Consider the following 23735-nt stretch of genomic DNA (forward strand, 5'->3'; position numbering starts at 1 on the left):
TAGAATGGGTAAATTTTGCCAAATCAAATAAAAACACTGAATTTTCACTGAGTTTTATCTTTATTTTGGTAAAATTGAGAATATATCACTATGTCTGTATTCCAGCAGTGGATTGGTACCAGATCTGATAAAATACTTGTTAGCCCTTTGGACCATGCGTCTGAAAGCAAGAAGTCCTTCAACCCACTTTTCCATAGCCGACAGGCAAAGAGAAATAGAAACAAAGAGGGATAGAGGGCAATGGTTAGCTATTCATTTTTTCATTTTATGGCAAAACACAAGAATAATGCAAACAGCTTATTTGTCAACATCATGCGCATTGTAAATCCATGAAACTATTGCTAGCATAATTTTCACAGCATGCTGTGAGCTTGCATTTCTTATCATCTCAATTCTGTATCTTTGTATAGTAAATTTATTATTGCAGAGTTACTGTGTGACTTACTGCACTGTAAAGGAAAGTAAGTAGTATTAGCTAAAGCAGTTGTATCACCTTAACCTCATGAAAAAAAATATTGTTAGTGCATGCCAAATCTACCTAAACTGCCTCAGTCCTTGAGCTAGCTATACTGAAATCTGCATTGTAGAAATACTCAAAGGTCATCTGAACATTTCATGCTTGTTCAAGATCCCTGAGATCTTAAAAAAAAAAAAAAAAGTTGAAGTATATTGATTTCCATAGGCACATTGACAGTTCTTAACCAGGCATTTAAATGGGACAGACTCCTGAGATTTTCATTGCTTCAAAGGTTGGGTTGTATTAAAAGAATTCTAATGAATGATCTGTCAGTAACTCAATATCCCAACTTCCATTATGAATAAGAAATACAGATCCCTATAGAGTGATCTTTGTGTTTGTGTATGGAAGAGAGGGAAGACTGTGTGTAAGAGAAAAATAAAAGGTTGAAAAGAGATGTGTAGACAGAAGAGGAAGGCAGAAGATGCACAATTACAGCTTTATAAATAATGTTTCTGTTTAAATGTGAAAAGTTGCATACAAATGTGTATCCTAGTGTTGGTTCCATCATTCTAGTGCACTTATACAGCTTCCAGAATTGCCTGAGCTGCTTCACTGAACAGTTTGTAGCTGCACAAATGAGTGGTCCATACAAGCATGATGGAGATTCAAGCACAGCTTCCTCTCTCCTTGAGTCTTGGAGCTGCTTTCTGTTCAGTTCCTGGAGTAAGGGGTTGTCATTTCAGGACTGAAATCCCCAGGGAGGTTCAAACCCTGTTTAATCAGTTCTGTGGTACCTTGTAACATAGGCCACGTGGACTACTTCCTTCAGTCTTCAATTTGCAAGAGTTTGGTCAGCCCAGTAGAAGCTGTCCTGCTGACCTTGAGTAATGGACAGAAAATCACCACCTTGAAAAATCCAAGGTCGTTTCAGCTGAATATCCTTTGCTATCACTAGCAGCTGAATTCAATTAAAAAAAAAAAAAAGTTCTAAAATGCCAGTTGAGAATCTAGATTGTAACCTATAGATGAGTTGCTGATTGAAAAAATAAATTAATCGGGGGATCAGGTCTGAAAAAAAAATTAAAGTTAACTATATTATCACATGTATTAATGTGCTTTTTAGTAGGCAAGGATGCAAATAATTCATCCTTTACAGACTTTCACAGTGGACGTCTGTCCCTATCACACTAAATGGCAAAGCTCTACTGACTTCATTAGCACCAGATTTTTGCCTCTGGTAGATGTACACACTTTATGGATGCACCATGAATGTGTAGATGAAAGACTGGAAAAAAAAAAAAAAAAAAAAAGCTTTTAAATGTTTTGAAAAGAACAATTTTAATTTATTTGATAAAACTATATAAAACTATACTTCAGTATTTAAATGTATTTTCCTCTTGTTTATTTTTTCATATATATTCGGTTTTCAGTTTGACTTTGTTTTCTTTCTTAATTTAATTGTTTTTTCCTTTTTTCTAGCCTCCAGTCCCTCAAGGCCCCAGGGGAGAACCTGTAAGTGCAGCTTTTTTTTTCTTTTTTTCCCAAGAAAACTAACAAAATCAAGAGCCAGTTCTTACAGTGCGATATATACCATTCAAGCTGCTGAGATACCCAGCTTTCCTAGATGTCAGCACTGTCTGCAGCAAATCTGTGCAGTATTGTTATTTTGAAGTAATCTCTTTTAGCTTCAATGGAACTCTTAATGATTTCAACTGGGAAAAAATAGACAGTGAGGAGAGTTTAGTCCAAACTGCATTACATGTTATTTTTGTCATTGTTTCTTCCCAGTAGAAGGAAAATCTATGGTCTCCACTTGCAGTATTACTTTCATATTCAGGAATCGACCTGTTTAATATTTCTGATGTGCTTGATCAAATATTGGACGCAGTAAGGCTCCAGCAGCTAATAAAGGTTTCCTCATTTAAATTTGCCTACTGTCTACATCTTTCCTGAATGATCAGGCGTGTCCCTAATTATGGTTAATAGAGAAAGCTTCCCACCACCACAACCCCACAGACTTTGCGACAAACAGAAATGTTCGAGGCAAGCTTTGATGTCTATATCTGCTGTGTTTGTATCTTTGCAGGGCCCTCCTGGTCCTCCAGGCAGAAGTGGTACCCCTGGATCCCCAGGACAGCCAGGGAGCCCCGGAGCTCCTGGTCCCCCCGGCATCTGCCAGTCGTGTCCCAGCATCAACGGAGGTGTAAGTCATCATTGTGTTCAGCTTCTACTCGTTGCCCATGAGCAGTACTGTCCTGTGGACACCCACAGCCCTTGCTGTGAAGCAGCAGGCTGGGCTCTTGCGTTGGTGATGACTCCCAGAGATGACTAAAAAGTGGATGGGGAGGGAGAGAAGCTTGACTGTCTCTCAGCCTTTTCCAGTCCTCAACAAACCATCAGGAAGGTAAATTGACACAGTTGTGGCAAGCAATCTGCAATTGGAAAGCACCCACGCTGAGGAGAAATTTTAGGCATAATATAGTCAATAGCAGCACTTTATTGACTTCAAAGAGCCATTATTTCACCAAGAAAGCTTGGGGTGAAATAGGAGACATCCTGTTTCATGTGAATCACAGGATTGCCCTGATTGTTTTTGTTTTAAATAATACATAGGAGGGAGGGTTTCAAAGGCAGTAAAGAATTTATCCCTTGTACCTTCACACATATGTTGTTTTCAAAGGCATTTGTCTCTCATTTGTGCCTTTGAAAAACACAGCTGAGTAATAGGTCAAGGTTTTGTTTCTCTGTAGTTTATTTGTTTTTCCATGAAATTTGGCTGAAGCACAGTTAAATCACAGTCTTATCTTATTTTTAAAACTTTTGGGCCAGATCTGATGAAAGACTTATATGACTCAGAAATAATCTGACCAGAAAGAACTGTGCTGGAGGAAGTGTATCCTCTCAAGCTTAATGACAAAGGACCTCTCTCACTTTCCTTTATTTTGCATGTTTAACAAAGAACGTTCCCAGGCAACTAGACTGAAACTCGTGTCCCCTGCTTGCAGAGAAGTCCCATTTTGGTTGCTATTTGTTGTGTTCCCTCTTTATTTTTGGCCCACCAAATCTTGAATTCTCTTCTGAAGAGCTGGGCAGACACAGAAGGAAAGCTTCTGAGGTCTTATTGGGGTGGTGGTCAAAACCCCTGAGTCCCCTGTGCAACACCAGCATCACCAAGGTTAGCTGGCTAGTAAAGAGGAGACTTTAATATTGCAATTCCATCTTTAGATGCCTAAAATTCTGTCCAAGCCCCACTTTTGACACCTTCCAGACGTACAGAACATGATTTTTAGGCACACGTGGCATTGGTAGCTATGGTTAGCACTGTAGTATAATTGAGGAAAATATTTTCTTCATCTTAATTTTTTCTGCATGGGGCAGTGTTCTTTTTTGCACTCCAAGTGGTTCATGCTGTATCATGGAAAATTTTAACTGCAGGTACTGTGCAGCTTGATTTTTAAGGTTGTTGATTCACAGTTAGCACTTAGACAAGTGGTCCCGTTGTCTCCCAAGCAATCGAGCAAGCCCAACCTTACGAGATGGAATGGCTTTAATGCAAAACTGTTAAAATGTTATGATAAAACAGTTACTTTTGAACACAGGCCACTGTTCATCTGTTCATAGTTTCCACATACTCATCCCACTCACAGGTGAGCCAAAACACTGAGGAAAGACGTCTTCATTTTATTTAGTTCTGAAAGCAATCGTCAGGGAAGGACTGAGCTGCTGGGAGATGTGCTAACCAGCCTCAGTGGACATGACAATAATATACCAAGATAACTACCACTTTTGGCTTGGCAGATGCAGATACAAGAAAGGCTGAACTAGTCTCCAACTCCAATGCTGTTGAATCCTGGCCTCATGGCTGATATCAGTAGCACAGGATCCTTCTTGGGCCTGGCCAGTGGAAGAGCTGGATCCAAGGTGGTTTGGGTTATCAGACAGAACTCTGCATGTATCTGCACTTCAACCACCTATGTGCACTAATGCCATGTTGTTCAACTAAATTCCCTATTATCTGCATAATAAAGTCAACTTCAAATAGAAGAATTACATAGAATCTCCTTGAAAAACTGATTGTAAAATTCAATGGTTGGGGCTTTTTTTAAGCAGTATTTTATGTAAGTGGGCATGTCAGAGAAGCTATCTGCTGTCACAAAGCCCCACAGGACACGTTTTCTCTAAATGCTTTTGACTGAACTTCCATTGGTTTCCAGACAAATTGTCAGAAGTGTTTAAACCAAGAACACAAAAGTTATTGGCTAGGCTTCTCTTATGGATGATAGTACTCAATGTATGCAAATGAGTTCTTTCTATTAATTTGCCATATAAATGTAAGAAAATACTTATTTGACTTGTAGCAAACATTTTTTTCTCTTTTTTTTTTTTTTTTTCTGTTTTTCTCTATTTCTTTTACAGAGTTTTTCTCCACAGTATGACTCCTATGATGTGAAGGCTGGCTCAATTGGCATGGGTTACCCCCAGCCCATTGTAAGATGATAAAGCCTTTTATCTGTCCTCTTTTTTTTTTTTTTTTTTTTAAAGAACAAACTTTTTGCTTGTAGATTATGCCTTGGATGTCTATGTATCCTGATTATAATTTAACAAATTATGTTTTAATTTAATTATTGCCTGCAAGTGGAATGTGGTGTAAGACAGCAGTCTGCTTGGCAGCGTCATTCTAGAAAATTACTATAGATTATCTGTGGGTGCTTTGTTTTGGGGGTGTTTTTTTCTGTTTTTTTTTTTGTTTGTTTGTTTGTTTTGTTTTTTGTTTTTTTCTTGTTCTCTTTCTTTCTTCCTTTTCATCTTTCTGATCTCTCTCTGATTCATTTTCTCATCCTGCCCAAGAGTTTACTTCTTTCTCCCTTCCATACCCTCCTCATTTATCTGTTTTGTTATCTACTACTGATAGCTTCCCCCAACCTCCACCACATTTTAACCCCTTCTACTGTCCCAAATCTTCATTTATTCTTTCAACAGCATCCTGTCCTTACTCAGTGTGATTTTCCATACTTGTTCACATTTCTACAACTCAAAATTGCCTGATAACAAGTGAGAAAACCCTTGCTATAATCTCCTTTTCATCCCAGGCATCAAAGCTTTTCACTTTTTCTTTTTTTATTATGATTTTTTTACCCACAGCTATTCAGACTGTGTACTAAGGATGCTGTATCTCCCTGCTATGCCTGGCCTAAGTTTTTCACAATTTTTCTAGTGAGCTAAAGCTTGGATGGCCTGAAAGAGTTATGCATGAGCTATGTTTACTATATAAATTAAATGGTAAAGGTGTACCTCATGACTTTTCTTTTAGGCACTAGGATTTATAGATATTCACCACCGTTGACATGGATCTTTCTGCAGCAATGATATCATACTGATATCTTTAAGTGTCTTTCTTGATTCAGGCAATCTGTTATGTGATGGATATGACGAATTGCTATTATTTGAAATGGGCTGCTTTGTTTAAATGTAATTGTGATTGCTAATCTTGTGCTGCATAGCAAGGTTTGGGTGCCATATATTGCAATATATCCAGGCATTCCCAAGCAAACGTATTGTTTTTCAGGGTTCCATCAGATCATCTTGTGAAATAAATCTTACTTAATCGTGGCAGCTGTTTGTTCTGAACCGTAGTTTGTTATTTTCTCACCTTTATATTCATCTGTTTGTTTCTACCTCATTCATTCACTAATGTGGTCATTCATCCATTTGTCTTATTCAGTCCTTTATTTTTGTATTTGTTTGTTCATTTATTTGTTTTCAGCTCCTTACAGTTTTTGCCCACAGCTTGTTGCATCATCTACATTTTGCTACTTGGTGTCTTAATATGGGGTGTGCTGAACCATGCTTGTTACCAGGGTTATCTCTCAGTTAACAAGCATGGTTACTCCTCTCTTGGCATTTTTCCCTGAGGTGTTTACTGCTTGTACTTTGATCACAATTAAATTAACAAATCAAATCAATTACTAAACTAAATTAAATAATAATTTAATTGGGCATCCTAGAGTGTTTTCAACCAGAATTTTCTATATACTGTCACCTGTTGTTTTTTTTTTATACTGCATCATGCAATACATGACTGCAAAGTAGCAGAGCAGTAACAGGCAGATGTGACTAAATTCTCTAGAGCTATGCAGCATTTAATCTTAACATTACATAGATTCTTCCCATTAATTTTAATAAATATCCAAACTGAAATAAAATGGATGTATAATAAAATGAAAAATGTCATTGTAGCACTGACATTTTCCAATGGGTGGTTACTATGCCTCAGTCACGCATCTCCATTCCTGTCTTTCCAGTGGCTTCCTACTGCATGTAGGCTGATTTTGTATTTTACATCTCCATTTCTGTGTACTTTCTCATATAACCTTCACATGTTGGCTTTGACCCTTTCCCCCAGTGCACATACCCTAACTAAAAGCCGCTCATTTATCCACAGTCTGGAGACACTGGCAGTGAGCAAATGCCATTCCTAACAATGAGTTTATCCCTCCAGTGTGCACCCTGAAAAAGAATGACATCTCGTTTGTTTGTAGCCGTATGTCTGATGGATGGATTGCAATTGATGAGTTGATGATTCCAATCCATGCTGAATCCAGACTGGGTCTGTGCCAAACGGGTTGTAACAGTGAACAGAGAGGGGCTGCCTGTTGTATTCATGTACTGAAGGCAACCCTGTTTAATATATAGCTGTACTATTAATCTTGTATTACAAAAATAAGTTTTGTGTGTCATCTGTAATGCCTGACCTATTCTGACACCATATAACAATATCCCGTGAAACAAACACTGTGCCATATTAAGGTACAGCATGCATTTGCTGCACTGCAGCACACTGTTTCTCACATAATACCTGTACTTCATCTTTTTGGCTGTATCAAATTCACAAAGAGTTAAATTTAGCAAAAGCATTTTTAAAGAACCACATACAGCTGCAATAAATCACTGTGCTAATTTTTAAAAATGTTTGCATCTCAAATGCATTTCTGGCTGTTTCTACTAAAAGTAGAAATATTAACACTTCTCCCAAATTGAGAATTTCCTTAGTTTTTCATTTTACTCCATTTTTACCAATTAAATAAGGAACAGTGCTGCTGATTTGTTACTCCATGGGTATATTGCGGTGTTATCCTCTGAGTCCTTTGGTTAGTCCAGGTATAATTTATGCCTTATGGCTTTGCACTGTTAATGTTCAGAAAAGGGCTCATTGGCAAAAATGCTTGCTTTGCTGACAAGCAACAAAAATATGGCCTTAATTCAGTAAGTCACTGTTGCATCTGTTGGTGAATATTGCAGCTGCATTAAGCTTTGTAAATATATTACACTGATATAATGACTATTTTTGAATCTACAATATAGAGTGGCTTTCCAGGACCCCCTGGCCCCAGCGGCCCCCCTGGCCCACCTGGTCATGCAGGTCCCCCTGTAAGTAGAATTAATCTTTTCATAAACATCCAACTCTTCTATCTTAGCCTCTCCTTTTCTCTTTCATCAGTATTAGGTACATTTACAGCCATTAAATCTAGATACTAAGCTGAATAATTTTATGGATAGATGTAATTTCTTATTAACGGGGCCCTAGAATCTCTGCAGCATCAAGACTCAATGGCTGAGGGCTATTCTCTGTGTTTATGCCTGGGGCTTACTATGATTCTGTGGGGTGTCACCTAAAGTTGAATATTGCCCTTAAAATATACCACTGGCTGTGAGTCTCTGCTAATATTCCCAAATGTTTGTTCAGATAAAAATTTCACATGAGAAAAAGGAAACTGGAAATCCTAGTGCACACTCGGTAAACATACAAAGGATTTGGGGTTTTCAATGTATATCCCGTTTTAGAGGAGTACATTTAGTTCTGTTTTCATGGAGACATATTCTGCTTGGTAATAAGATCATTACAAAATACAGTAGCACCATGGCACAGTGCATGGAGTTATTCACATCTTAACTGCTTTTTGCTGCATCGTAGGGTTCTAATGGATACCAAGGTCCCCCCGGAGAACCAGGACAACCTGGCCCTTCTGTACGTATATGTTATATATCATTATATATGTCAAAGGCATGCTCCTACTAGCATGAATCTCTGTGTCATCACTGGAGTGGATTGAAATCTGGCGGTTCATCCTGCCTGTTTACTATTGTCTATGTCAATAGTACAAATATTTTATAGCACTTAATGCATTTTTAATTTGAAAGAGACTTAATATCTATTATTATATTTAATATTCATTATTTTTCTTCAGGGACCTCCAGGCCCTGCAGGCATGATAGGCCCAGCTGGTCCACCAGGAAAAGATGTAAGTTCACTATTATTTAAATTATTTATAGATTTAAAAATAAGAAAAACAAATTTCATTAAATGTTAAGTTAGCAGAGCACATTGATACCATTGCATTTAAGAATTTCTAATGTCTCCCAGTTTCTCAGTTAAACAACATGACTCTAAGAAACTGGATTTGGCTTACGTCAGATATAAGTGTCTATTCCAAAAAAGTTTCAATTTTAGCAGGATATTCCACTAACACAGTTAGGAAAAAATAAATAAACAAAGCAGACAGTAATGGTGGTTGCCTGCTCCCTTTAAGTCTTGCTTTGAGAGTTGAGGTTCTTAAAACCATCTTTTGACTCACAGCTGGAAATCCTGGATAATCCTTGCACAGGGAGAGACAATCAGCTGATGTTTTTGTCCATTTTGACTGTTTTACCATGAAAAATATTTTTTTTTCTGTGTTGATACAATTTCTAAAATGTTGGCTTGAAATATATTAGTTGCTAATCAAAATCTTGATTGAAAAAAAAAAAAGTGAGTTGATAACTTCTGGCAATGGTGTTCAGAAGGCAGTCATAGTGTGTACCTTCACCCTTGTGTAATTTTCCTTGCTGTCTTCAGTGGAAGTTTCATCTCCTTATTCCAACTCATCTTGATCTGTCAGGGCCATATCTTTGCCAGTAACTGAAGCAATAGCAAAGAAGTCAGCAATTTACTTTCTTTCCACAGGGAGAACCAGGAAGACCAGGCAGAAATGGAGACCGTGGAATCCCTGGATTACCGGTATAAAAAAGCCCCTAATAACAGTGATAATCTAATGATAGGTTTTGTTTTCCCATTTTGTATTAGTCAAGTGAACATGATACTTAATGAGCATTGGTTTGTGCCCTTCATACAGTAGGTATGTAAATTTACTCATCTTTCTGTGTTTGTGTGTTTAGGGTCACAAGGGACACCCTGGAATGCCTGGAATGCCTGGAATGAAAGGTTCGCGAGTAAGTATTTATTGACTGTACTGGGTGCAATGGAGTCTGTTGCTCTACATAAGCCATGGTATTGCACTGTGTTCCTTCAGTCATCAATTTCCAGCTAATGAGATTGAATCATAGTAACACAGACTGTTGAATTTTATCTAGTTACCTCAATTGTACTGCTCCATACTGCATGTTGGGTTAAGCACGTGTTCCTTAAAAGCATCCACTCTTAACTAATGCAAATAGAGACATGGGGGAATAAGAATTTTCTTTCAAAGAGTGTTCTACTAGCTAAAGCACTCATTATTTAAATGTGCTCCTTTATGTATAACATCAAGTAATGATGACTGAATGTGTTACAAATCTCAGCAACGTGCTTCCTTCTACATCAAGTAATGTGAAAACAGGAGTGCTACTTAAGTTATAAAATCCTAGAATCAAATACCATGTCTCCATCTCTACAGCAGCTAGCCCAAGACCCCAGTCTAAGTGAAATTATTTCAGTATGAAAAACATAAGTATATGATATGATAATTCTAAGTGATAATTAACCATTTAATAAAAGTATTATTAAATATTATTCAAATATTTGATAAAGAAGAATAGTGACAGATGTACAATTTATGCTACTCTGTTAAAGTCAACAGTAAGAAACCAATGTGTCAGCAAGCTAACCCATTGTGATATCATTTATTATATTATATTTAATTATTTATTAAATTATAAATTGTAGAAAGTGTAAGACAGTAAACATTCTAAAGCTAACTATTATAAAAACAATTGCAGTAGCAGAATAATTAAACATTATACTGTATAAACTTTACTGACAAGGTGAAAGCTTGATTTAGATTCATAGCTATTTTATACACAGCTGTCTGTTGTTTATACAGTCTGTTTCCATCCACATCACCGTTTCTTAATTTTATGACATTATAGCTTTAAGTATAAAGGAAAATAATATAAATGTAAGTAAAAGTTAACTGAAGTCAAAGAAGATAAATTAAAAGCACTGTTTCCACTTCTACTGTTTATACTTCTGAAATTAGGATTAATCAATCATAACTATAAAGTTATTCAAGATTTTAGAAATAATTGTTTGTAACCCCTGCTCTAAGTACTCAGCTTGCACCTGTTATAGTAATGATGTAATGAATATTTGCATTCAGCATTTATACCATGCATCTTTATAACAGGACTAACAGGATTCAGTCAACAGTATTTAAACATCTCTTTTATCATAAATTTTAGGTCTGTGTGAAGGCTAGAAAACTAGCTGAAAAGAGACAGAGTGAGTTCTCAGCAGTGTAAACTGGAGCCCACAATTTAATCCTTGTACACAGAGATTTTTGTCACTATTTTTTTCCCTGTAATTCTTTCTTAAACAATCTCAAATTTCCTACTGCCGTTCTGTAAGAGTGTGTAACGTACCTTCCTATGGTTCAAAATAATTGTCAATCTTTTTCAAATTTAAAATATTCACAGAAAACAGTGTACTTGAAGCTCAATAATTGGCCAAGGGGAATCAGATTTTCTAGACTACAAGAGAAATAGTATTCACAGATATGGTTTTCCTTTCCCACAGGGTTTTGATGGAAAAGATGGTGCCAAAGGTGATAGTGGTGCTCCAGGTCCAAAGGTAAAAAAAAAAAAAAAAAAAAAAAAAAAAATGTAGTGTAATCTTTTTAATAGATGTAAAAATACATTATTTGTTATGTAGCTATGCATTGCATATTATGCTATTCAGAAAAGCCATTAAGCATTGAAGAAACTGACTGAAGATCGCCATGAAAGGAACCATTCCAAAGGAGTTAGACTCTCTGGTCTATGTCATGCCCTGATCCTATAGCTATAACAAAGATGAGATTCTAAAAGGACAGGACATGCCCAGATCATTTGACTTTATTGCATAACAGTAAAGGACTGTGTCTTCCTAATTATTTTTTCTGTTTAAATATTTTCTTTTGGCATTTTTTTTGGTGGCTCAGGCCTCACAGATGCCTGTTCAAGCTGCAGACACACAGAGCCACACAGAAAGGGGCAAAGGTGTGGGCTGTCTCTTCTTCTTAGATAAATCAAAAAAATGTTCTCACCAGAGTTCATTCTGTAATTGTTTGTGTGTTGTTTTGTTTTGTTTTTAATTTACATAACAGGGTGAAACTGGTCTTCCTGGAGCAAACGGATCACCAGGCCAACCGGTAAATATGTGTACCCTGTAGCATCTAAATGGAAGGGCCACTAGCACTTTCCCCTTAATAGATTTATTCATCTTTTCATTTTTATTATTATTATTATTATTAACCTTAGTTACCCTACCACATACATTGACCAACAGTAAGGTCTGCAAATAAAAGCAGTACCAAGCCATATGTGTTTAGGAAACCATGTCACAAACTAGTTTTCTTATGTTTTCTAGGGACCAAGAGGACCAGCTGGTGAAAGAGGAAGACCTGGGAATCCTGGTGGCCCTGTAAGTAATTAATCGCAGCTGTTGTTCTTATCAGCAAGCAGCATATATCTTGTTTCAATATGATGGTAATTCCTTGCTTGTTTTACGATTTATCTTAAAACATCTGTAATGCAAAGGATTAGAAAACTGCATAGCATCTGTAAAATCATATATGAAAACATATCCGTCCCCAGCTAATCAGCAATATTTGTACAAATACTAGATAACTTGAGCAGCAGACCTGGTCTAACATGTCTGTAAGACAGGCAATTTATGATTTAAATCATACAGTTCTGTATCATATTCATTTAGGCTTTTTGAGTGATCTTTTTGTCTTTTATGTGAGTTAGAAGTAACTGTTATTTTGATCTTACTTATTTTTACTTTTATTTTTATTTACCAGTAAAAACTGGCCACAGGCCAGTTCTTGTAACTGTTATTTCCTTAAGAATTCTCAGAAGAATATATTTTCATGTCTTGCTGTCTCATCATTACAGTGCAAATCACATAAAGTGATGGATATTCCTTCAAAAACATTTAGTTAATTATTATTCTAGAATTTTACACTTGAGAAATCCTTGGGGTTTGGTAAACTAAGTAGGACTGTAGAAACAGAGAGATGCTTTGTGAGTCATGAGTGTTAAGGCATGTAGGTTCAGTGTCCAAGTAGTGCTCTTATCAGACCCCTCTGTTTTTTCCATAGGGTGCCCATGGCAAAGATGGATCCCCAGGAGCAGCAGGCCCACCTGTAAGAAGACCTAGAGTGCTTTGAATTTGAATATTTGTGTTGATCAAAATGCTTGAGCCACACAGTGAAAATAGGAGATTTTTAACACTTTAAATCAGAGTAGAATTGCTGTTCTCTACACGGATAAAATTTTGAATGCTCTTATCCAAGACATTATTTTGCTGAAGTGTGCAAAAGGTTATTTATCTTTTCCATCTGCATGATGAAACCTGAGCATGCCCATTTGTATGTGTAGCACCTTTATTGGCTTATTTTTCTCCTACACCTGTTTTTTATAATTAAAACAAATTTTGAACTATTTTATAACTTTATTTCTTTAATGATAGCTTTTATGTGTTTTTGTTTTTTTTTTTTTTAATTGACAACAAAGAAATTTAACTGAATATGAAAGTCAGGATAACAACACATAGGTGTGATATTTTAGGACTAGCCAAACTTCATCTTCTATAGCATAATTTATATTTGTTATTTTGCCATGTGTTTCCTTATTCAGAGAAAAATGTCATAATCAGGCTTTTCTTTTTTTAACTTAAGATTAATTCTATTCATATGGCTTTCACCTCTTGTATTAATACAATTTCTTTTACTTTTTAAGGGTCCCCCAGGTCCCCCTGGAACTGCAGGATTTCCAGGCTCTCCAGGTTTTAAGGTATTCAGCTACAGATACGTACTAATACAGGATTTAGTGTTTTATGTTGCATTGTGGGAGGGTTTCAAGTGAACTTTCAGCATCTAGAGGAGCTCTACACCATACATTTGATGGACTGCACTGTGACTATGTGTCTCAGCATTGGGTTGCTGAGCTTGTTTGGCTCTTGCACTCGGGTGATAGTAGTGGTAATGTTTTTCTCAAATCATGCAAAGGAGAGGAAGAGGCCATGACATTAATATTGATTTCCATGGAGATATGACTAAAACGCATTCATTTTTCCCTTTTTTTCCTTAGGGTGAAGCTGGTCCTCCTGGTCCTGCTGGTGCTAGTGGTAGTCCTGGAGAGAGAGGAGAACCTGGTCCTCAGGGTCATGCTGGGCCACCTGGGCCTCAGGTATGTAAATACCACCTGAGAACAGGGAAGTGGAGTGCCAGCTGCTCTTCACAAAGCCTTACAGCTCCTTTGGTTTAAGGATGATAGGTTAGCAGCATCAATTTAGACATTTCTTTTTTCCAGGGTCCTCCTGGAAGAGCTGGAAGTCCTGGCAACAAGGGTGAAATGGTGGGTACTTTTCATATCAGTGTCTTTTACTACGCTGAGTTTACAAGGGTCGCTGATAACCTGGGCAGAATCCAACCGTGCTGAGCTCTGTTCATCTTGGTCATCTCCTTTTGGCTCTCCACAGGGACCTTCTGGTATTCCTGGTGCTCCTGGTCTGCCAGGAGGCCGTGGTCTTCCTGGCCCACCTGGTGCAAGTGGAAATCCTGGAGCAAAAGGCACTCCGGTGAGTTACTAATATTCATTACACTGTACAAAAAAACAGCATGGTGGAAGTATTTCTGATATGTTAAAATAAATAAATAAATAAATTGAATTAGTCCTATTAGTTTGAGATGGTCTCATAAATTATTTCATGATAACTATAGATAACTATTTTTTATAAATATGTTTTTTATCTTTCACACATTACCTTCTATATTGGTATGTATGAATTAAATGTATCAATAATACTTATTAACTTTCCTAAATTATGTATCAAATCAGAAACACATAGCAAAACAGTATCTTGACTAAAACTGTTGCATAAAACAAAATCTGCCGTGTTAAAATCCCAGTTTCACCTGCTAAAATTCCCATTGTCCTGAATCTGCAGTCCACTATACCTAGTGAATTGTATCTACTCTTACCCTGTCATTCACCCTGATATGCTCTCTCCTGGCAGCTATACACCACACATAGTTCTTTCTCAACACACATAAAATTCTTCTCAGTGGTGCTTAAGATTACATCACTTCTTTACCAAATTTTGAAAGAGTACCATACATTCAACATCTAGATCCAATTGGTTTCTACTAATTCTGTTGCAATAAATTACTAAAATAATTTAAAAAAAAAAATCAATATATTGAAATATGTCTATTTCTTAGTATTTTAGTACTACCTGATAGCTCTGGAATAATAATACCTTATTGAAATCTATAACCTTAATGAGATTTTCTTCTGTTTAGGGAGAACCTGGTAAGAATGGTGCAAAAGGAGATCCAGGCCCAAAAGGCGAGCGTGTAAGTGATTTTAAAATGCATTCAGAGACTTCTTCCCAGGAAGTCTGAACCCTGAATCATTCCACACACAAAACTAGGGGGGGTTCTTTTCGAATCCTAAGGTCACTGGTGGCTTTTGTTATTGTTGCCAGGGTGAAAATGGCACCCCAGGTGCTCCTGGACCTCCTGGTGAGGAAGGCAAAAGAGGTGCAAATGGTGAACCTGGCCAGAATGGTGTCCCTGGAACACCTGGAGAAAGGGTAAGCCACTGTAGATGACCGTGCATACTAGGTATATTTTGAGTTAGTACAAAGGTGAAAAAAGCTGGTATTCAAAATTCTTCAAGATGATATTTGACTCCATATCAATTCTCACCAAAGTCAACATGTGGAACAGGGTTTCAAAACTTGGGAGAATTCTTATCTAGTTCCTAATCTCAGCTGCAGAGTTTGTCTCTATCTCAGTCTGGAATACTTTAAATTCTTTTTTTGATATTGAGGAACTAAAGTGGAAGTCATATCTAAAGCTTCATGCTGAAAAACAATTGTAAGCACCACATAGGAATTGGAAACATTTTTTAATTTTTGTGCTACTTTCAAAATGTCTTCTCAGTTTAAAAAATAAAAAACAAACAACTATTTGTGATAGGCATCACAAAGCATTAGCTTTGAAAAGTGAAATCAGTGCGAATTCTACATTCAGGATGTGTCATTATATCATCATCTTTATTGTAAATATGTCTTTAGCGTCGATAATGACAATAACAATATGGTCAGGGTATCTTTTATCTTATAATGTCATTATTACCAGCAGTTTTTCAGCTACTACATTCAGTAACTTTCCAAAGAGCATTCTCACAAAGGAGTTCTTGAATTGATTTATTGAATAACAAAATAGCAACAACATCACAAATTTTGTATTTCTTTTCCCATCTAAATCAAAGGAAATTGTATTCATTTATTTATAACACCTAATTTAAGAATCACTTGCAGTGCTTGCTAAAGCTATGAGGAAGCTATGATCTATGTGATGCACAGTGAACAAATAATTTTACATATATAAATTAGGCTGCAATTTATATTTTATAATTAAAATTCTTTGTAAGCAATAAGGATAGTAGTAAATATAATTATTACAATAATACAGTAGAGCACTTTTCAGTATTGAATTAGAAGAAAATATTTCTTCAAGACTGACCGTGTTGTTTAATTTTTTATATGTATTTTAAAAAAACGCTCATGAGTAAAAGGACTAATGTATGGCCTGTTGAAAGAAAATGAAGGACTACCTATTATATCAGTAGGGTTATGTCCTTGAGAAGATTCTTCTTCAGACTTTCTTAGCACAGTGAAATGTCATTTCCATGTATTTCTTTCATTAATTTTCTGAATGTCTAAAGGTAAATGGTTTAGAGAAAATATTTCCCATTACCCAAGTTATTTTGCCTAAAATCCATACTTGTTTCTTTTATTTCACAGGGCTCCCCTGGTTTCCGTGGTTTACCCGGTAGCAATGGACTTCCAGGCGAAAAGGTATGAGTCTTCCTCTAAAACCATCCCACACTTCTGTTGAATTCATGTTAATTTGAATAGACAATTTCAGATTCAATATGATTCCAATTGCCTTCATGATATATATTTTTTCTTTAGGGCCCTGCAGGTGAACGTGGCAGTCCAGGTCCCCCTGGCCCAAGTGGACCTGCAGGAGAACGTGGACAAGATGGAGGCCCTGGTCTTCCAGGAATGAGAGTAAGACAAGATATCTACAGAAAATAAGATAAATTCTATTAAAGATGCCTCATCTGAGCTGATAAAATAGAGAAGTCCAATTAGAGAACAAATTCTAGTGATGTCATTACTTCCTTTGAATCTGGAACATACGTTCATAGTGCTATAGATAACCATGCAGCAATGTGGAGCTTTCAGAAACATCTGTCAGAAGTGAATGTATGAAATTTATATGAAGTTGAACATGCTCCACAGCTCTCATGCATTCTTATGGCTTTAATGTGAGTTAGCATTAGATGAATTTCTGTATTGTCTTTTTACGTTTTAATGAATATTGAAGTGTATTATAAGATGAGTTGTTATAACATTTAATAGATAGCTGGTTTATTGCATTTGATATTGTTTTACTTATTTAAATAGAGCTAAATTTGAAATTTAAATACATGTTTAAATTATGCATTAATATGCATGTTTTAATATACTTAAATATTTAATGCTTCATATATAGTTTATTTGCAAGTAGTGCAAATTAATATAAATCTGATTGGTCAGATTTTCATAGGATATAAATCAAGAAGACTTTCAGAGATAATTTATTGTATAACGCACACAGAACATAATAACATTCTGTGAACTGTACTAAGAACTAGAAACCAATGGCAATAAATGCACTGAAATTTGAGCTTGAATGCAGGCTTCTGGGAGTTAAAATTTTATTGGAAATGAATATGACTTAAAATATAACATAAATAATCTCATTTTAAAATATAAAACAAAATAAGTAAAAATATATTATCAGTTGTGCTGCTTTAAAGTATAGGGCACAGTGAAACTTGTTTCATTCTTTGAATTTTTACTCTCTGAAATGAGTTTTTTCTCAAATAATGAAATAATATATTTTTGGTGCATGTTGTTTGATGGCTTGATCATGAAAATCTATGAGAAAGGGATTAAATCCTAGCAAAATTATTTGTTAGATTTCTTCAATTTTTCCCTTAATTAGAGGATTTTAATAAAGAAGTTAAAAGCAAGAAAATATTTTAAAAACTTATTTATTTATTGCTACACATTTTAAGCTGAAGAATAACATTTTTTTCCTTCAATTGCAGGGTTTGCCTGGAATTCCAGGAAGTGCTGGAAGCGATGGGAAGCCCGGCCCTCCAGTATGTACTATTGTTTGTTTGATTGATTAATTACAAACTATTGTTTGTATTGATTGCCTATTGTTTGTTTGTTTGTTTTAATTACCAGAGCGCTTCAGGTGCTGTTTCATTGTAATAGCTTTGTGTAGATCTTATACTCCATATTTCAAATATATTGAATTATATAGAAGCTTGGTTGAAATTCAAAATGCGTGAAGTCTTGAGTTTAAACGTCTCTAGCCTGATCTCACCTTGACTATTTAATGACTCACAGATGAGCATTTATTTCACCTAAGAGATGCCATGTCTTAATTTCTTTTCTGCTTATCCCAGGGTAACCAGGGTGAACCTGGCCGTTCTGGTCCACCTGGCCCACCAGGCCCACGTGGTCAACCAGGTGTAATGGGTTTCCCCGGACCTAAAGGAAATGAGGTTAGTGGTATTTCTCCACACCTGTGCTTGAGCAATCAACTGTTATGATTGCTTCATAGTGGAGGAATTTGGTGCTACAGCTTTGAATTATTGTATTTTGACCAGAACAGCTATTTTAAATGTGATCTTTCTCTTTTGTAAGGGTCTACCTGGTAAGAATGGAGAAAGAGGCCCTGGTGGACCACCTGGAACTCCTGTAAGTTTTATTCATGATTTTTTAACAATATAACAAAAATATTATAAAATCACCAAAATATTGGTAATTAATATAAAAATACCAACTCATAACCATAGCAAATTTTGCCTTTGTTTAGGGTCCTGCTGGAAAGAATGGTGACGTTGGCCTCCCTGGTCCTCCTGGACCTCCTGTAAGTGTTAGACTCCCATAAGAGTCAATTATCAGCTATTGCCAAGGTGGTCTGCAACCTACAGAAAGAGACTGTAAATTTGGAGGGGGGGGGAGGGGAGGGATATTTTTATGATATAAAGAAACTTCCTTTTAAGAAGAAAAATCCCAGATCTCTTCTTCCCCATTATTTCCATACAATAAACCCATGTTGGGAAAAACCTGAGGCAGGTATACCTGGTGTGAGTTGAAATGAAAAGTCAATTCACAGCTGTTAGGGATATACCATCTTCTCTAATTGAGACATATTAGTGCTCCCTTCAAAGTTTATCAGAGCTAGCAATTTTGGACTAGTGTCAAGTGACACAAATATTAAGTGAGATAAATATTTCTCCTAAATTACATTTGGTGGTTGGGGTGAAAAGAGAAAATACCAGAACACTGAGATACATTAGCCTTCAGAATTGTGAAATATCTTCTCCAATTCAAGATAAGGAGACATAGAGTAGAGGTAGTGTGGAGGTGTTTCTTTGTTGAAATATTCTGAGACAGTTTCATTTTTTCCTCTTCTCTTTGATTCTAGGGTCCTTCTGGGGAGAGAGGAGAACCAGGGCCATCAGGTTCTCCTGGCCTCCAGGTACTGTGTGTTTGTAGTTAATTTCTTTCTGATTCTTTTTAACAGACTAACAAAACCAAAGAGAAAGAAAAAAGACATCTAACCACTTTCATTAGCATACATGTAATCATACTTTGAAGTAAAACAAATCAATCAGTTGATAAAATGTATTGCTCACTATTTTGTAATTGCAAACCAGACGGCTGGCTCTGTGGATATTAAACTGCTATCAAAGTAACTCCTTCTCCTTTGTAGAGGATGGGAATGAGTAGGGTCCACATCTTTGTGTCAAAACATTTTGCTAAATAGAAGAATGCATATTTTATCTATGTAACCTAGACTTACCTTATGATACTGTTCCTTCTTATAGGGATTGCCTGGTGGACCAGGACCAGCTGGAGAAAATGGAAAGCCTGGAGAACCAGTAAGTATTATTTCCTTTCAAAGCTCTTCCCAGATCTACCAAATTTCCGAATTCAGACAGCCATGAACATTCTGCGGAGCAGAGAAATCTGTTTTCAGGGATAATAAGAGGGAGAAACAGGGTGCCAACCACAACGCAGATTTATTAAGTGCATGGATAACTTGTGTTTATTTTCTCATAAACAGGGGCCAAAAGGTGAAATTGGAGGACCCGGATTCCCAGGCCCTAAGGTAAATCATATAGCATCATTTCTACAGTTACATTAATAAATTGACAATTATGAACCTGACAACAAATAACATGTTTCTTTGTCACAGGGTGAAAATGGTATCCCAGGTGAACGTGGTGCACAGGGTCCTCCAGGACCTCCTGGAGCGAGAGGTGGGCCAGGTCCAGCTGGCTCAGAAGGTGCCAAGGTACCCACAGACTTGCCTGCCTTCCTGTTGCCATGTACAGCATTCAGTCATGCCCCAGAACCCCCCTCCCCCTTTATTGTTTTTTTCCCCACTTTTTCTAATTAGTTTTGTCAATCTTTAGGGTCCTGCTGGCCCCCCTGGAGCCCCTGGAGGCACAGGGCTGCCTGGCTTACAGGGAATGCCCGGCGAGAGAGGACCTTCTGGAAGTCCTGGACCAAAAGGGGATAAGGTAATGCACCCATCTCACCTACCCTTCCAATGTCAGTCTCCCATAAGGCATGGAGTTTTTTCACGTGTTCACTTTTGCCTGATTTCAGAGGTACTGATTGTGCAGTATTGTTGATTTAGCAGCATTATATGGACCATATGCATTTTTAAAATACAGCATTTTACAGCTGGTATAATATGCTAACTATTTTGTTCTGCTTCATCTGGTGAGGGAAGGATAAAACAGAACAGGTCCAATGAAGCTAATAAACAACTAGAATAGTTTATGCCAAGTTGTCTGCCTATAGTATGGGCTCCATTTTGAATCAGTCTGGAGTTTTTGCATCCAAGTATTCTGTATCTGATGCTCAATACTGTGCAGAATGTCATCTTGTTTCAGATTTGTATGACCACAATAAGGAAATATGGTTATCTGGATACCCTCAGTAGGAGATGCTCTCCTCAGTAATGTGTGGTGTGTTTGTTTGTTTTGTTGTTGTTTTGTCTCTTGCTTGTTTTTTGCTTATCCTTTTTACATCTTCTGCTTGCTAGGGTGAACCCGGTGGCAAAGGTGCTGATGGCCTTCCTGGTGCAAGAGGAGAGAGGGTGAGTGGTCTTTCAACTTCTAACAGTTTAGGAATTAGCTTCATACAGTCTACACGTAGAAGGCGAGTACACTTACAGTGAATAAATACTATCTAGGAGTTAAAATAGTAACCCCATTGTATTTCATTCTGGCTGTGTAAATCTGGTTTTATGAACTAAGTTAGACATACTACTATTCTTTGTGATCATGGCTGCCCAAGTAGATAGAACAGTTTTTGCAAGTATAAGATTATAGTTAATTGGAACAATGCTTTGGAGGGAAAGTCCCAATGCAGAGGTAGGAAAAATGTTATTAGCTTCCTTAAGCTAGCCAACTGAGAAGAATGTTGGTTATAATGAAGCACAAAAAGACACTGTGATAGCAAGGGCTCTCATACAGACTACAGTTTACTATGTATGATATATTTATACATCTATATAGCATATGCACTTGAAGTGTATACATAAATCCAACAAGTACATGTAAGCGATATATACATCAAAATAACAAGGGACAGCAAAAATATTAACGCAGCTTGTACGAGTGGGAGAAGTAGAGAAGTAGATTTCAATCCATATGGTACACATTGAATTCTCAAGGAAAAAAAATGAAGGCATTGGTCAAGAGATGTTGAATTTATCCCAGAGAAATATGGACCAATTATCTATATAAGAAGTTAAAGCAATAGGTGACTTTTGTTGTCTATTGAAAGAGACTCACTGACTTCAAGTGGCTTTGGATTAGATTTATATGGGGGGAAAAATAATGAGAAATGAATTGGAGATATCTCACATCACAAAATAGTGTGATGTCAGTATATCACTCCAAAATGTAGTGTGCAACAACATGCTGCCATTGTAGAGCGCTTTCATTTAGATAACATTTGTGTTTCAGTGCAAACACGTTGATAATGATATTGATCAAAATAGATGAGATAACAGCGTCATATTTTGATACAAAATATATTATTTTCTAATTGTTTAGGGTAATGTCGGTCCCATCGGTCCTCCTGGTCCTGCCGGCCCACCTGGAGATAAGGTAAAGCATCCTCCATAAAGATGCGTGATGCCATGAACAGTAGCATCACTGTCTCCCGGGAAGAGGAGGAAATCCTGGTAATCATTCTTGTTCCTTACAGGGAGAGACTGGTCCAGCAGGTGCCCCAGGTCCAATGGGTTCCCGCGGCGGTCCTGTAAGTGACAGTCATTTTCTTCCAGCGTACCTTTACTCATCTAGCCTGGTAGAAACATCCACGTTGTAAACTATCCCTATCAAGAACACATTCAGTTGAATCCGTAATAGACTAAGTACATTCAGCTCTCATTGACTCTTGGGATTTACACATGCTAAGGTCTTCAGAAAGTCAAAGCTTCTAAAGCTTTATAGGGATTGGAAGGCTACAATGACAGATCAGAGCAAGAGTTTGAACCAGTAGTTGCTAGATAAAGCAGAGGGATTTCCTTGAATTGTTTCCATCTTGTCTTATGGTTAAGTAAAATATATATATTCCTATATCTTACCTTAATAAAACCACTTGTGGCTCTCAGTTGCATCTAAGAAACAACATGGACTGTGGTCAGGGTTTATACAAGTGTAACTGAGATCAGTTTGTCACGCTTTAGATAGTTATCATATAATTACTGAACCGTTGTTTTTTAGAGCTCAGGAGCAAATGCTGGCTTTGGTTGTTTGCCTTTTTTGCTTACCATTTGTCTGGTCGTGTGTCCATCTGTTTCCCTACCCTAACCCTCCCCCAATCCTCCCCCCGTTAAGGCAAAGAAACTTCAGCTGTATTCATGAGTGTTCTCTAACTTCTGATATGAAGCCTATTTTTCTGACTTCTTCCATTGCTGACTTGTTGCTATCTACAGGGTGAACGAGGAGAACAAGGTCTCCCTGGACCTGCTGGCTTCCCTGGTGCTCCAGTAAGTATAAATACTTACAAGCAATTGAATGTGATTATCCATTTTTCATCTGTCTAAATTAATTTTCATCTCAGAAAGACTTGGATGTAACCACTTTAACATTAATACTTACTACTTTACATTTAATTTTGTACCAATATATATTGCTACAATACCAGTAAAATTGCTACTCTTTTTGTACTCAGTCACACACAAAGCAACATTTTCTTTACCCTTCCCTTCCCACGCCAGTAGACCAATAAACGTCATCCCTTAGGAGAGCATCTATATACGGTTTCTCATTACAGTGGTATTGTCTGCATTGTTTTGTTGTCGTGTCATAACATAACAATGCAATTTTTCTACAGGGCCAAAATGGTGAACCTGGTGGGAAAGGAGAGAGAGGCCCACCTGGTCTAAGAGGAGAGGCTGGACCCCCTGGAGCTGCAGGTCCACAAGGCGGCCCTGGTGCACCAGTAAGTATGTGCTGTTCCTCATTGCTCCAAGTGGAGACACTTCTTCAGTTTTCCTTCAGCCTCCTGGTGGCTTGGCCTACATGTGAGCATTCAAACTGCCTGTAACTTCATGGTGCAGCCTATAGTTTCTTATTTGTTTTTCAAATTATCTACTTTGTCTATTTCTTTCCATGTAGGGTCCACCTGGTCCCCAAGGAACAAAAGGAGAACGTGGATCACCTGGAGGCCCTGTAAGTGTTTCTTTCACTTAGTAACTGATGAATGGTTCTGTGTGTTAAAACAAACATGATGTAAATGAACCTCAAGGCCTCCAGTGACTTAAATATTAGTATTTCAAGAATATCTGAAATCTTCCACAAGGAGTAA

General features: G+C 37.1%; 1 protein-coding gene across 2 annotated transcripts in view; it reads left to right on the plus strand.

Moving 5' to 3' along the window:
- The window catches only part of COL3A1 (collagen type III alpha 1 chain), a 50031-nt gene that overhangs the window by 16515 nt on the left and 9781 nt on the right, over positions 1 to 23735 (plus strand). Inside the window, exons 3-37 of one of the 2 annotated variants that reach the window (XM_068686487.1) lie at positions 1940 to 1972; positions 2547 to 2663; positions 4877 to 4948; positions 7823 to 7888; positions 8433 to 8486; positions 8707 to 8760; positions 9462 to 9515; positions 9674 to 9727; positions 11289 to 11342; positions 11857 to 11901; positions 12120 to 12173; positions 12856 to 12900; positions 13496 to 13549; positions 13847 to 13945; positions 14069 to 14113; positions 14238 to 14336; positions 15061 to 15114; positions 15246 to 15353; positions 16572 to 16625; positions 16743 to 16841; positions 17930 to 17983; positions 18296 to 18394; positions 18537 to 18590; positions 18709 to 18762; positions 19324 to 19377; positions 19727 to 19780; positions 19966 to 20010; positions 20098 to 20196; positions 20318 to 20425; positions 20956 to 21009; positions 21974 to 22027; positions 22128 to 22181; positions 22861 to 22914; positions 23262 to 23369; positions 23546 to 23599. In XM_068686487.1, the coding sequence (XP_068542588.1) occupies positions 1940 to 1972; positions 2547 to 2663; positions 4877 to 4948; positions 7823 to 7888; positions 8433 to 8486; positions 8707 to 8760; positions 9462 to 9515; positions 9674 to 9727; positions 11289 to 11342; positions 11857 to 11901; positions 12120 to 12173; positions 12856 to 12900; positions 13496 to 13549; positions 13847 to 13945; positions 14069 to 14113; positions 14238 to 14336; positions 15061 to 15114; positions 15246 to 15353; positions 16572 to 16625; positions 16743 to 16841; positions 17930 to 17983; positions 18296 to 18394; positions 18537 to 18590; positions 18709 to 18762; positions 19324 to 19377; positions 19727 to 19780; positions 19966 to 20010; positions 20098 to 20196; positions 20318 to 20425; positions 20956 to 21009; positions 21974 to 22027; positions 22128 to 22181; positions 22861 to 22914; positions 23262 to 23369; positions 23546 to 23599 (2313 nt within the window). The remainder of the gene's footprint in view (positions 1 to 1939; positions 1973 to 2546; positions 2664 to 4876; positions 4949 to 7822; positions 7889 to 8432; positions 8487 to 8706; positions 8761 to 9461; positions 9516 to 9673; positions 9728 to 11288; positions 11343 to 11856; positions 11902 to 12119; positions 12174 to 12855; positions 12901 to 13495; positions 13550 to 13846; positions 13946 to 14068; positions 14114 to 14237; positions 14337 to 15060; positions 15115 to 15245; positions 15354 to 16571; positions 16626 to 16742; positions 16842 to 17929; positions 17984 to 18295; positions 18395 to 18536; positions 18591 to 18708; positions 18763 to 19323; positions 19378 to 19726; positions 19781 to 19965; positions 20011 to 20097; positions 20197 to 20317; positions 20426 to 20955; positions 21010 to 21973; positions 22028 to 22127; positions 22182 to 22860; positions 22915 to 23261; positions 23370 to 23545; positions 23600 to 23735) is intronic. The other variant, XM_068686488.1, reaches the window with a different exon arrangement.

The sequence above is a fragment of the Anas acuta genome, chromosome 6 (assembly GCF_963932015.1).
Source record: "Anas acuta chromosome 6, bAnaAcu1.1, whole genome shotgun sequence".
NCBI lineage: Eukaryota > Metazoa > Chordata > Aves > Anseriformes > Anatidae > Anas > Anas acuta.